Source organism: Manduca sexta, chromosome 16 (assembly GCF_014839805.1).
Source record: "Manduca sexta isolate Smith_Timp_Sample1 chromosome 16, JHU_Msex_v1.0, whole genome shotgun sequence".
NCBI classification, from domain to species: Eukaryota; Metazoa; Arthropoda; class Insecta; order Lepidoptera; family Sphingidae; genus Manduca; species Manduca sexta.
This window is the reverse complement of record NC_051130.1, coordinates 4,469,922-4,484,055: the sequence shown is the minus strand read 5'-3', so window position 1 is coordinate 4,484,055 and position 14,134 is coordinate 4,469,922. Positions and strand designations below refer to the sequence as shown.

The window sequence follows — 14,134 nt, the reverse complement described above, 5'->3', positions numbered from 1 at the left end:
GACTTTATTATATCATGCTTGCATAGTACGATATAGATCACTTTTTACTTACATAACATCTAATCAAGAATAGTTATTTCATAGACCAAGGCAAAACATATTGAACTTAATAGATGTTATTATATTTTCCAGATTCACGTCCTGTGTTAATGATTTCATAGAAGTCATAAATAAAATCAAGTTCTAATAAAAAACAAATTAACATTATTTTTTTTATGGTTATTTAATTATAAACACGTATTCAGGAAGTTCTATTATGGAAAAATACGGGGAACCCCTACGAAAAGGCGACTGACGTATGTGGTATTGTCCCGGAGTTCATTGACGGTGTTTCATGGTAGGAATTTTCAGCATCCGTATCTGCAAGTATGCTGTAACGGTAATCAAGTGTCCTTAGTATGCACATACATTCTTGAGTAGCTATAACCATTATAATTAGTTAATGGTAAGTAATTAAGTCGATCAAGGTGAGACATTGGGTTCTTCACCGGACGTTACCTACTTTTATACGTAGGAGACTGAATTAGTTTGAAACAGTTCAATACCATTCAAGGTGTTATTAGATGTTGTCTCAAATACTAATAATAATTTACAACAGGTTTGATAAGATTTTATCTCATCAGATACAAACTAACAAACACCTAATTACCGTTACCTTCAGACTTGATGACTTGATACTTTATGGTACGGTGTTTCTTATATTTTGATGCTGCTTAGTATCAAGAATAAACCGATCAGTGATAGCTACCCAGGACGGGTTTTTTGTGTGGGTTTTTCAAACACGATTTTGTGCCGTACGATCACCGCTTCGAGGTCCCGGATTCGAATTCTGGGTACGGCAAAGTGATACTGGGTTTTTGTGATCATTATTAGCCTGGAGTCTGAAATTTGTGCCTGATATGGCGATAGGTTTGGCCCCTATCATCCTCATCTAGGTTCGTCATGGAAAAATACATATGGCGCAAAGAGAGTGCGCTGGTTACGCTTCTGTCTGCCACTCGGGGATAAATGCGTGATTTGTTTTTTCGATTTGCTTGGAATTGAAGATATCAAGGGGTTGACGTTAGGAGGCCAGCCGTAAAAATTAATATAACTTTAGCAATATGCTTGAAAAGTATGTTGCACCAACCAATTGGGGTGGTCCAAATGTAGATAGTAGATACTAATTTGGATAGGAACCACCTTGTAATAGTTCGCACATCAGAGATCCATCTATACATAAACTTGACGGCAAAACTGATGGGAGAAATACATGGTTAATCAAGCATATTATGATCGTTAAAGAAATAAAAAAAAATGATATAATTGAAAGAACTTTTTGCACACCGTTCGAGTTATTAAACAGTGTTATTATCGAACCACAGTTTAAGTTTTAATTGGTCTTCCATCCACAATAAAAAAAGTTAAAAACAATTATCTTATGATATCCTGGATTTATATTTTGTTGTTTTATTATATAAGATGACTTAAAAATCTAATATTTTTATTGACTTAACTTACTTTTATTTATTAGATCCTGAATAATATCAGGAATTACGTATCGTCCCTATACAAATTCCATTTAAAATATTTTCTCCAGAAGTAGTATTTGTAAATCTAATTACAAGCCTTAAGCTGTTACCCCCCGGAAAAACGGTTCGTTAACCATATTTTTAAAAGTAATCAACTCGAAATTTATTAAGCAAATAGAAAAAATAATTAAACGTCATAATTTCTACAATATGGTATCTTAACGGGTAGTTTTAAATTTTTATAATATGGATATTGTGACATTAATTTTACAATAAAAAGTACATTAAAATTGTTGATTTTAATGCACCCATCATAAAAGTAGACATCATTTTAATTTGAACCAACACTATTAAATAGTTTAGTAGTTTAAAATTTTCAAAAAGACCTAAAATTTATTTTTTTGAATGTATTATTTGTAAATCTTTTAGGGTCGTTTAGGGTCGTTTGCTCGAAGAAGGGCCTCAAAAAGACAGAAGCCAGCATCAACAAGGAAAAATATATTTATTATAACAATATATTAGATAAATCCATTTCGGTAACATGTTTACAGTAAAATAATTACAATAATAATCGGATATCGTGACGGGTTCTTAAGAAAAAAATAATGACACATTCGTTCAGATTTTTATCACCTCTGGGAATTAGGAATAACCGCAAGAGCGAATTAGCTATTCCAGCCAGCCTCTGATGATCTCTGAGAGGCGTATGCCAATGCTTAGTTGGAAGCTCTTTGTCGGTTGGTGATATCAAGCTTATAGAATTATTTTATTTCCATAACAAAACGTGAAATGCTGCGTCAAGATTACCCGCCTATGAAACACTATATATACCTTTAGAGGCTTGTTTTCGAGACATACGGAGTTGAGTTCTCTTATCCTTCAAATATGGCGTTCAAGGTAAGATCTAAGACTACATTGTAAATCAAATATCATTCGCGATTAGTTGTTAATGTTTCACGTCTTTCGTCTTAATGATTTCGTCGAAACGACGGGAGAAAATAATAATATAAAATTCGAAAAAGAGTTTTATTTCAATGTCTTCCGGCTTCTTTGTTTTCTGCAGTAATAACTATAAAGATAAAAGACGATGGCAATGTAACGTAATTTAGATATTTCACAAAAAATATATATTTGCTGCGGTGTACCTAATTCGAGTCGTATCTTTCTTTGTACCTTGGTAAATTTAGTTCTGCTTTTGTAATATAATGGTAAAAGTAATCCCTTTTGTTGGTTAGAATTATAATATTTTTCTTGTTAAAATTTATTTGATTTTATCTGACTTCTGCATTGTCTAACCATAGATAACAATAACTAACTATACTGTTTAATGTCTTTGGATAAAAAGTACCTATTATTTCTTTACAGGTTGCTTGCTTGCTTTTGGCTTTAGCCGTTACATGCTACGGTAAGTAATGTTCGTGATTTAAATTTATTTAAGTGCCATAGTCCCATCTCTTACTATCCTAAGGTCTGCTAAATCTCAGAATACAGATTGATTTTAAAAATGGAATAATCTGGATAAAGTATGATCACAATGCTTATAATATTAATGTTGTTTATTTATCTATTTATCTAATAGCCTTTCTTGTTTCAAAAGTCCCTTAAACAGTTCACAGCGCCACTATTACGACAACAGTTTATTTACGTTCAATGGGAACACATTACTTGGATAAAAAGTAGCCTATGTGTTAATCCAAGACATGGTCTTCCCATATGCCAAATTTCATCCAAATCAGTTCAGATTTCCTCGTTTACTCCTAATGAACATCCAAACATTTTCACAAACTTTCGCTTTGATGATAAGTAATTATAAATTCTTCGATAAGTTAGATTATTTATTATGAAAATATGGCCAGAAATTGCAAACGTTATTCTTTTCTATTTTTGTGTTTTTACTTATGACTAAACTAAACGGTAGTCGTTTTTTTTTCTTTTTTATTACTTTGAATGCTGAGACGCGCATGCCGTTAGCCTGATTGTAAGCGATACGATCGCCCGTGAACAGTGGAAATACCATCCAACACCTTGAATTACAAAGTATTGTTTGGTATTCTACTACGCTCGCCATCTTGAGGGATGAGATGTTATGTCTCATTATGTCCAGTTGTTACACTGGCTACAATGTCCTTCAAAACGGACCATAACCGTAACTAAACACTGCTGCTTGGCGGTAGAAATAGACATTGCGATGTGCACCTGCCCAGGCGGATTCTCACATATGAGAGACCTACCACCAGTAGAACCGTTTGTCAGGTTGTCCAACATTAAAAACTAACTTGAATAACAGGTTTGCGGATTATTTTCTAGTTCCTTCGTAACAATCACGACTTACTGATTTTTGTTAATCAATTCATAATTCGTTTTTATATCTCGCTTGTTTGTTGAATAACTAGAAAACTTGTCTTTTGTTGTTATTATTCAGGTTTGTTGGACAATAAATGACTTGCCAATTTTGGAGGCGATTGAATGTTTTTTAAAGATTGTTAAATACTTCTATAGATATATATATCTATCTCTTAACTAGTTAGATTAGTAGTTATTGACTTAGTTAACTTGCAATGTGTTCCGTTCCAGGCTTTCCTATTTGTTATATTTTCTATTCAGCTTCTATTACTTAATTTTGATATCGTTAACCATCAGTATCTATAAGGTAACGGAATCCTTGTACCTATAAGGAAGAACTAACAAAATATCGTAGTAGCTATGTATGTATGCATTACATCATAGAAAAAATACCAAGAACATCGATGGTAGGCCTCGTTAGGAACCGGGCTTCCTTTAGTCACACTAACTTATAAAAATCACTAAGTATTTACAATATGAATATTCTTCCAGGATATCCGTATGGGAGCTATGGCGGCTCAGGCAGCAGTCACAGTGGTGAATACAGCGGTGAACTAGACGATATTTCAGGCCACGGAGGCCATGGTAGTAACAGTGGATATGGTAGTCATGGAAGCCAAGGTGGATTCGGAAGTCACGGAAGCCAGGGTGGATTCGGAGGTCATGGAAGCCAAGGTGGATTCGGAAGTCACGGAAGCCAGGGTGGATTCGGAAATCATGGAAGCCAAGGTGGATTCGGAAGTCACGGAAGCCAGGGTGGATTCGGAAGTCATGGAAGTCAAGGTGGATTTGGTAGCCACGGAAGCCAAGGAGGGATTTGGAAATCACGGAAGCCAGGGTGGATTCGGAGGTCACGGTAGCCAGGGTGGCCATGGAGGATACGGCCATGGACACTAAAGTATCATTACAAATGTAATGTGAAGTAATAAATTATTTACAAACATATTGTTTTGTTTAATTTCCAGTATAAGAATATTTTATTTTTAATGATTTCCATATTGTGATAAAGACCACTCGATAACGGTTGAGAGCTTTGTTTATTAGTCTGAGAAGTCGTTTTGGCCTAATTAATAATATAATCATTAAAATGGCAAAGGTCGAAGACATAATGTCGCATAATAGTTGGGTAAAGATAGTAAAACAAATTGCAAAGTTTTATATATTTCAGAATAAATTTATTTATTGTCTATTAAGAAATTAGATCCACGTATTAAGAGAGGTTTATGTCCCTGATAATAATGTAGTACATATAAGAAAAGTCTGTATGTGTTTGTGTGTGTTCAGTGGTGTGTGTTTACTTCTTAGTAAGGATTCTTTTTTAGACTAACTAAGATTATTTATAAATGAAGTCTGTTGAAAATATATTTACAAGTTCTGTCTAATTCCCTAAGGGGTAGTCTTTGGTATTTACTATTGTATCTATTCCCGCTCGGTTTTATCGGATATATGCCGCTACCTTATAAAGAAGGTCGACTTCAATTATATAAAAAAATTGTGGGACGCGCCACCATGTTTTTCATGTTTTTTCATATGCCATCTACAGCTATACTCCTTCCTCACGCTACACCATTATGAAGTGAAGATGGATCAGCATTTCGTGCATAAACCTTTGAATAGAATTGTATGAAATAGGGCAGACACTGCAAGCTGTGGATTAAAGTATTATTAAGAGTACTTTTTGTAAATAAAAATATATCTTCGGTCAGAAGTTGCGCGAGTAATTTTCACGTGGATGGAGTTGAGTAACAATTAAGATATGGGACCTGAATATTAAACTTCTTTTTATTTTACTGTACTCCATATTTATTACGACAAGAGTTTTTTTCCTTAGTTCACCACGCTAACCTCTTGCAAGCTGGTAGACTTCACATACCTACTTCCAAAATTATGACGTTGAAAATCTAAAATATTTTTATATTGCGTGAATCATTTACATTACTTATTATAATAATAAAATCGGCCCAGTAAGTATTATATACAGATCAATTACTGGGCACGGGCGTCCCATACTATTGGGAGAGTTTAGGCCTTAATCCACCATGCTGGCCTAGTGCGGATTCGTTGTCTTCACATACCCTCAGAATTCTTATAGAGAACTTCTCAGGTATACTGGTTTTCTCACGATGTTTTCCTTCACCGTCAAGCAAGCAATAATTCACAAAGAATACAAACATACCTTATATGTAGCTAACTTTGAGGGGCTGCAGATTATGTGTAATGTGACCATAACAGGTTTTGATTTTCACAATCTTTTTTAATTTTTATTTTATTTTATTTATTTGAGGATTGCCGATAGAGTTTACAATAATACTAATATAATAATAAATTCTAAAAATAAAACTAATTGTAACTTAAACTAAAGGCAACCACAACATGCGTAATACAATTTTACAAATTACTTAACTAAACATTAAACGGAATTTTACAAAAGAAAAAATAACACAATAGACTTATCATAATAGATTTATCAGAATGCTAGGGACTCAGTCAATTTCACTTAAAAGAGTTTTTTTAAATGTGGACAGCGAATCATGAAATATGTCAAGATTAGTAATTTTGTTTGATAGCTGATTATACAATGCAGACAGTCGAGGTATCGGGGAGTGTTTACCTATGTTGGTTCAACATCGGCGGATCTGAAGGGTAGGTAGGAGGTATGCGAGGCGGCCGCAAAGGGACGTTGAGAGCAAATAATATAAACATTCATCCCGAAATCAATGTATAAGTTGACAGGAATTCTTTTGTATCAATTTTGATGCTGACTGTAATTAATATTACTTATACTTTTACAGTACTTATCGATAAAGATGCCACTGACGACCGGTACTGTTTTAACTCATCTCTTTACAGTAGGTATGTTCCCATAGTGATTATCTCAATGAATTTCCTACATGAAATCGTGACTGCTCTGAATACCATTTTCTAAAGAAAGCTTGTGATGTCTGCCTGTTTTATTATACTAATTGTATTTGCTCAATCACTGTAATATTAACAAAACATTATAGTTGTGGTAATATTTATTGTCTTCCTGATCTACGTCACGGCTGGTTTAGTACGTATAACTGATTTCTGAGTGTGGCACCTTATACAATGAACAATAATACATGACTCAGTTGTTCAAGGCAGAAGCAGCTCATAATAATTAGTAATTACTAACATTATAACGCAATCGTAACTCATATGCAAATAGAAGTATGTGAGGTTAAGCATGACCGATTTATTAACCATTATTATCCAATTCGCGTGAATTTAAAATTTCCAATGAATTGGTAATCATACAAGAGTAAATATATCTACGGTTAAAAGGCTAATTGACATAAGCGACATTTTTTCAAAAAAAATTAACTAGTTAACAAACACATAGAAAAAAGTGCTCATTTTTAATATACATATGAAATTCAGGGCGCTAAAAATGTCGTTTAAGTCGGTTAGGCTTTTAACAATGGAGATGTACTTACATTTATCGTGAAAACTTATGTTATTGTTTACATACAGGGGTCAAATGTTTTTCGATAACATTCTCTATATATTGACTGTTTATGTTTTCAAAGCAAATTATTTCCTCAATACTTTTGCTCGGAGAACTTGTATTCAAAATGGCGATAAAATTGAGTATTTTTACTATATTCATTATGTTTTATCAGTTCTCAGGTCTTACATTTAAATTTTGAAAAGTTTTTAATGTTATTTTCAATATATTTACGTATAAATGGTGTGTGTTATGCTAGTGAGTCATTATATTATTTTGGTTACAGGTTGTCTGTCTGATGCTGGCGTGCGTTGTTGTTTGCTACGGTAAGTTTGTTTATTTCTAAGTAAATTCGAGTTGTTTTCAATGGCAACAAACGTAGAGGCTACAATATTTGTGTTCATATTGATTTATTATTTAGCAAAGATACCTATGATATCTTGTAAAGTTCATAGTATTTGAATACTGAATTAAACAGTAAATGTATGAGTCTCGCACCATATTTTGGATATAGTTATATAGGTATAAGGTACTTATATAGTCATGATATGACAATATTTGATTATTATGTATAATGTAATGTTAAAGGGAAAGTTAAATTATGCACTTAGCTATGATTTGGATAAAGATAATTATAAACATTTAAGTAATAAATATTTATTTTGGAAACTACTACATTTAACTGTGTTTTATGTAAGTACAGGTTTCAAATAACCAAATTAATACCTTAAGTTTTATTGGAAATTTTAAGTGTACTTTAATTATCTAAACTGAAGTACGAACGTTTTTAATTTATAACTAAGGTAGGTACAAAATTTTAGGCGATTCTGTTTTGTATTCGTTCAGATATTTTTTGGCTGCCTCTACTTATTACGAAGATAAACTCATGCTGTTGGTAGGTGTCTTATATGTTAGAGTCCATCTGGGTAGGTACCACTGCAATGTGTATTTCAGCAGTCAATCGGAAGGCAGCAGTGTGGTGTTCCGGTTTGAAGAACATCGTAGCCAATATAACTACTGGACATAATAAGATTTAACATCTTGTCCAAATAATACTTTGTAGTTCAAGTTGTTGGATGGTGTTTCTACTGTTTATGGGCGGTCGTATTGCTGACCATCAGGGGGACGGCAAGCTCGACTCGTCATTCAAAGCAATAAAAAACAACTGATGATTAACTATATTTCAGTGCCCAGTCTTATTTTTTCATAATAAATTTCAATAGTGCGCGTAGTTTTCAATAAGCAAGGTGTTAATAATACTATTAAAGTATTTATTTGCCTCGAAATAAAACTATTTTTTAGATTTTATATTATAATTTTGCTCGAACAAAGACTTTGCAGCCTCCCTGGCCAAGGGACAGCGCGATAAATCCGAAAAATATTTTTATTTCAATGTCTAATATTCGCTTAAAAATAAGATAATTAATCATTGTACTTATTTGCTATTATATTTTCTGCAGGCATGCCTTATGGCGGCGGTTCTGGTAACTATGATTCCCAATATCCCGGACAAGGCGGATTTGCTCCCCAGCAGGGACAGGGCGGCTTCGGGCCTGGACAAGGTAGCTATGGCCCAGGCTATGGCCAGGGAGGATTCGTACCCGGGCAGAGTGGTCCCGGTTACGGTGGTGGATTCCCCGGACAAGGACAACAACATCGTGGCGGATACCAGGAACACGGTTATTAACATTTTAAATGAAAATATATTTGTAAAGAATAAATGAATTTAGTTTAATTGGCTTGTTACCTATAAAATGCATTGAATGTTATTTATCCTACTATTTTTGAGACGTTTTCGTTTATTTCGAGAATCAAGTACTTAATTAAGAAAGTAGGGTACACTAATTCTACAACCAGTCGCTAATTAAATATACAATCCCGATTAAATTGAAAAAAAAACTATGAAAGTAATACTTAGAATCTATAGGGTAAGTACTTACCTAACATTTAGAAATGTGCGAGAGAGATACAACGATTACAGGTGTAGTTCGAACTACTCTTTGAACCCGTCGATCGATCTAAATCCCATGAAATGAGTATATTCTGATCTTGGAAGTACTTAATTATAAAAAAATCAAAACAATATTACTTATATAAATTTCTTAAGATATTTTTTAAGGCAAGTTTGATTTATAAATAGTTCAGGGCATCCGATCTTAACCCTTACGTTTGATACAGTTTTTTACCAGTCTATGCAGTTTACCAACGCCTAACGATGAATAGTAGCAATGTAACTTAAGACAGAAATTTGAATTATGAAATGAAAGGCACTGCACTACATTGGGTTTGACACTCTGGGACAGGGGTATTTTTAATTTATATTTTATTTATAAAGTATTTTTTATTTCGCCATCCTGCATATAATAGAAATACCTTCGCCCAAAGACAAAAACGAGCTCACCAAGTATCTTATGTAATATTTTGAAAGTAAGTTCGTTTCTCTAATACGTCCTTAGATACACATTTACTCCTCAAACTAAAAATCATGAAATTTTGCATATACGTTGTCAAGGGTACAGAACGACACATATTACCTATCGTCTAGAAAACAGTACTGTTCCGGAGATATAGAAATTTATTGACAACCCCCCCCCCCCCCCCCCCTTTAGATATTGTCACGGCTCCCTAGGGGGCGCGCCTCCCACTTTGAAAAGCAATGTTCTAAAACATGCAAACAACAAGTTACAACTCCTGATATTCATTGAGTGGTATGATTAATAAAGATTCGTGCTGTAGTAAAAATAGGCTATAACTTCTATTTGCACATAATTACCCACACCTTTTATCTCCAAAGGGGTAGGCAGAGGCGCAACTGGTCTACTTTCCGCCATGTGTATTCCGTCCCAAGATATGATAGAGGGCGAGCCTATCAGGCACAAATTCTAGACCCTGGGTTAGTACTGAATAGAAAGACCTAATACCAAAAGTGGTATACTCGACCCGGGTATTGACTCCAAGACTCGCACTGCAATTGTACCGTAAAACGACTACGCCACCGAGGTAGGCTATAACTTGTCACGAATAATATAATATTAGCGTCTGCTAAAAGTCATCACGAACCTTTTTTAAAATAGACGAATATTTAAATTCAATCTGCTTTCTTTTATCTTATAATTTGCGTGGACTGTTTAATAAAAAAAATCATAACCAAGTAAATTGCGAGAGACATTAGGGCATCCTACTTTTCTTCCAGAAACATTAAAATTAAAGTCATAAATAGCTGCAGCTTTTTATATGCTTTCAATATATAATAAGAGTCATTATATTATGTATACGCAATAACATTCGTTTAACTCTTGCCCTGTCCTTGCATGTCTTGGAAGTTCTTTATATCTTTAGTATCAGGCATTTTGGGCGGTTCGTGCTGCATCGACGGGTCGTGCTGCATTCCAGGGTCGTGGTGCTTGTGCATGTCGCTTGGGTGCTTAAGGTCGGGTTGGTTATGCTGGCCGTGCTCCCCTTGCTTCGGTGCTGGAGGCAGGTCCACGCTGACCACTGCTCCGACTAACAATACGACGCATACGAATAGCTGTAAAAATATAAACATTAAAATAGATTTAAGTAGCTAGTCGGCCTTGTAATGACATATCGAGTAAAAAAAAGACGATATTTTAATGTTTTATTCCTATTTCTTTTTGCACCCTTGAGACTTCGAACTCGAGTCTGAGAAATTTAAATACTGTAACTGGTTCGTAAAGAATATGCGATACAAGTTCTAAACTATGTGCGCATCCTAACTCAGTTGTATTAACCGATATTTTGTATGTTATGATTATAAAAGTTGTAAACATTTGTGTTGGCAATATCATATTTTATGTGGCAACTCTCTGTGTGCCCGAGCCAAAAAGGAATGGCGTGTTTGTACCGACGTGAACTGGAGAAATATTAAATTAAAGGTGTTATTGATTAATACTAATTTATTTGGTGTCTGATAAATACCTAACAATAGGTTATGGGCCCAGTCACCGGTAGTTCATGATCGGGTGAAAGTGTAAAGGCGAAGTGTGAGTATATATTGGCGCGCACGTGGAGGCGTTGTTGGCGGTTGCGACTACGGAGCGTCGGCGTCAGGGTGATCGGCGATCGGCGAGCCAAGGTAGTGCAAGGGTGCACGGTGCCAGGAAGTCGTGCAGGAAAGCTAAGTCTGTGGAGGCTGCGCGGTGTGTAGTGTGGCATCAGACGAGGCATCAAAGATGGAGACTCACAACTTCAATACCATGGGTTTATTAAAGCTCGAAGGGCAAAAGAATTGGAATGTATGGAAATTCCAGATTTCAGTAATACTGAAAGGGGCAGAATTATTTAAATACGTCAGTGGTGAAGAGAAAAAGCCGGACACAAATATGGCCGCTTGGTTAATACAGGATGCCAAGGCTCAATCCATTATTGTGTCACGATTGACTGAAGCTGTGATGGTGCATGTAATAAACAGCGAGAGTGCTGCAGATATGTGGATGAGGCTTCTCAAGGTGTACGAAGCGAAATCAGCTACAAGTACGTTGATGTTACAGCAGCGATTTTTACAATTCAAATATGAAGGGGGCGAGTTGTCTGTATTTCTTGCTAAGCTACAAGAGATGGTCTGTCAGTTAAAAGTAACTGGTGAAGAGGTGTCAGAAAAGTTTCTGATCACTAAAATTCTTATGTCATTACCGGAGAGTTATGCACATTTTATATCAGCATGGGAGTCTGTGGATACAAGCAAACAAACTTATGATGATTTAGTGGCTAGACTGCTTGTGGAAGAAGAAAGAATGAACTCCAGGGAAAAAGAAATGGAGAATTCAGCATTTTATATACAACACAAGGGAAAATTTGGTCAAGATAAAAAGTGTTTTAAGTGTGGTAAATTGGGACATTTCGCTCAACAGTGTAAAAGTAATAAGGACCATAGAAAATGTTTTGTGTGCAACAAGGTAGGACATTTAAAAGAAAATTGTAAATTTAAAGTCAGTGATAAAAGTGTTAGCCCGACAAATAAATTTAAATTGATTTCAAAAAATAGAGAAAGCGCGTTTATGGTGACAACTATGTCTTCAAGGAATATGTTGGCAGGTGACCAAAAACAATTTAATAACCAGAGTTGGCTGATTGATAGTGGAGCGAGTGAACACATGACAGGGGACAGGTCTGTTTTGACAAACTATAAATCAGTCACGGAGAGATTTGTCATTGTTGGAGATGGTCGGCGATTGTCAGTCCTTGGAATAGGCGAAGTTGAATTATTTATATTTGACGGTAGTAACTATATAAAGTCTAGATTATTGAATGTGCTGTATGTGCCAGAGATAAAGATGAACCTATTTTCAGTAACAAGTGCTGTCCAAAGAGGTTACGAAGTAAATTTATCAAATGATAAATGTTTGGTATACAAAGACAAGGTATTGTGTGCTGTTGGAAATCGTAATGGTAATTGTTATATCTTAGATGTGTTTCAAACTGAACCAGAACACCATGCGATGGTTTCAACATTGTCTGAATGGCATGAGAGGTTATGTCACCAAAATATGGAGTATGTTAAGAAAGTGCTCAAATCTAATAACATAGAATATAAGAGTGATAGTGAGCAATGTATATCATGTTTAGAAGGAAAAATTCATAGATTACCTTTTAGTCGTGCTTGTCAGTACACTAAGGCACCATTAGAACTGATTCATGCAGATTTGTGTGGGCCGATGGAGGTTAAAAGTGTTGGTGGTTCAAGATATTTTTTATTGTTAAAGGATGATTATTCTAAATTTCGTACAGTTTATTTTCTGAAGAGAAAGAGTGAAACATGTGATAAGATAAAATATTTTATACAATGGGCTGAAAGACAAACTGGGTTTAAAATAAAAGTATTGCGTACAGACAATGGGACAGAGTTTGTTAACTCGTCAGTACAACACATGTTAAATGAAAAGGGTATAGAACACCAGACTACAGTGCCTTACACACCAGAGCAAAATGGGAAGGCTGAAAGGGATATGCGAACGCTAGTTGAGGCGGCAAGATCTATGTTGAGTAGTAAGTCACTTTCTAAAGAGCTGTGGGCAGAAGCCATAAACACTACAGTGTATGTATTGAACAGAACAAGCCATAGTAAAGTGGAAGGCAAAACTCCTTATCAAGTATTTACAGGTAAAAATTTTGATATTTCGAATTTAGACAAAGTGTTTGGGACTGAAGTGTATGTGCATATACCAAAGGAGAAAAGATTAAAGTGGGATGTCAAATCGGAGAAGGGACTATTTATTGGTTATGATGATAGTAAAGGATACAGAATATATTTCCCACATAATAAGGAAGTCCATATTAGAAGAGACATTGTATTCCTGAAAAGGAAAGCAACAAATTTAGAAGAAAACAGTGAAGAATATCAAAATGAGAAGGAAACTGTTATTTGCTTAGATATACCTGTACAGAAAGAACAACAAAAAGAGAAGATAATCATTGACCCAGAGGATATAATCAGAGAGGAGAGAATAGAGGAAAGTACACCAGATATAGTTGAAAGTGAAAATGAAGCAATACAGCAGAGTGAAACGGATGAGAGAAAAGATAAACCAATTGAGACCAGACGAGGACGGAAGATTATTAAACCTAAAATACTAGAAGATTATGACCTGGGATTTTTAGCTTTAGAAGAGGAACCTAAAAGCTATGAAGAAGCAATGATGTCTTCAGAGGCAAGTCAATGGAAAGAGGCTATTGAAAAGGAACTACAACAACTACAGGAATGTGAGACATGGACAGAAATAGAAAGTATACCTAAAGGAAAAGATGTAATAAGTTCTAAGTGGGTGTTCAGGAAAAAGGACAATAATTTTAA

The 14,134-nt window shown here is 34.9% G+C and overlaps 2 protein-coding genes across 3 annotated transcripts; both read left to right on the top strand.

Moving 5' to 3' along the window:
* Positions 1-2,335: 2,335 nt before the first annotated feature.
* On the top strand, positions 2,336-4,799 carry LOC115447565 (glycine-rich cell wall structural protein). 2 transcript variants are annotated; one of them, XM_037439456.1, is made up of 4 exons: positions 2,336-2,408; positions 2,877-2,916; positions 4,347-4,460; positions 4,515-4,799. In XM_037439456.1, exons 1-4 carry the CDS (start codon positions 2,397-2,399, stop codon positions 4,712-4,714), a joined length of 366 nt encoding a protein of 121 aa, XP_037295353.1. In that variant the 5' UTR covers positions 2,336-2,396; the 3' UTR covers positions 4,715-4,799. The 2 variants fall into 2 exon arrangements, with proteins under 2 accessions (XP_037295353.1, XP_030030559.2); XM_030174699.2 differs by having other exon boundaries at positions 4,347-4,799.
* Positions 4,800-7,384: 2,585 nt separating this feature from the next.
* On the top strand, positions 7,385-9,076 carry LOC115447564 (holotricin-3). Its single transcript, XM_030174698.2, has 3 exons — positions 7,385-7,462; positions 7,610-7,649; positions 8,784-9,076. Exons 1-3 carry the CDS (start codon positions 7,394-7,396, stop codon positions 9,008-9,010), a joined length of 336 nt encoding a protein of 111 aa, XP_030030558.2. The 5' UTR covers positions 7,385-7,393; the 3' UTR covers positions 9,011-9,076.
* Positions 9,077-14,134: the final 5,058 nt, after the last annotated feature.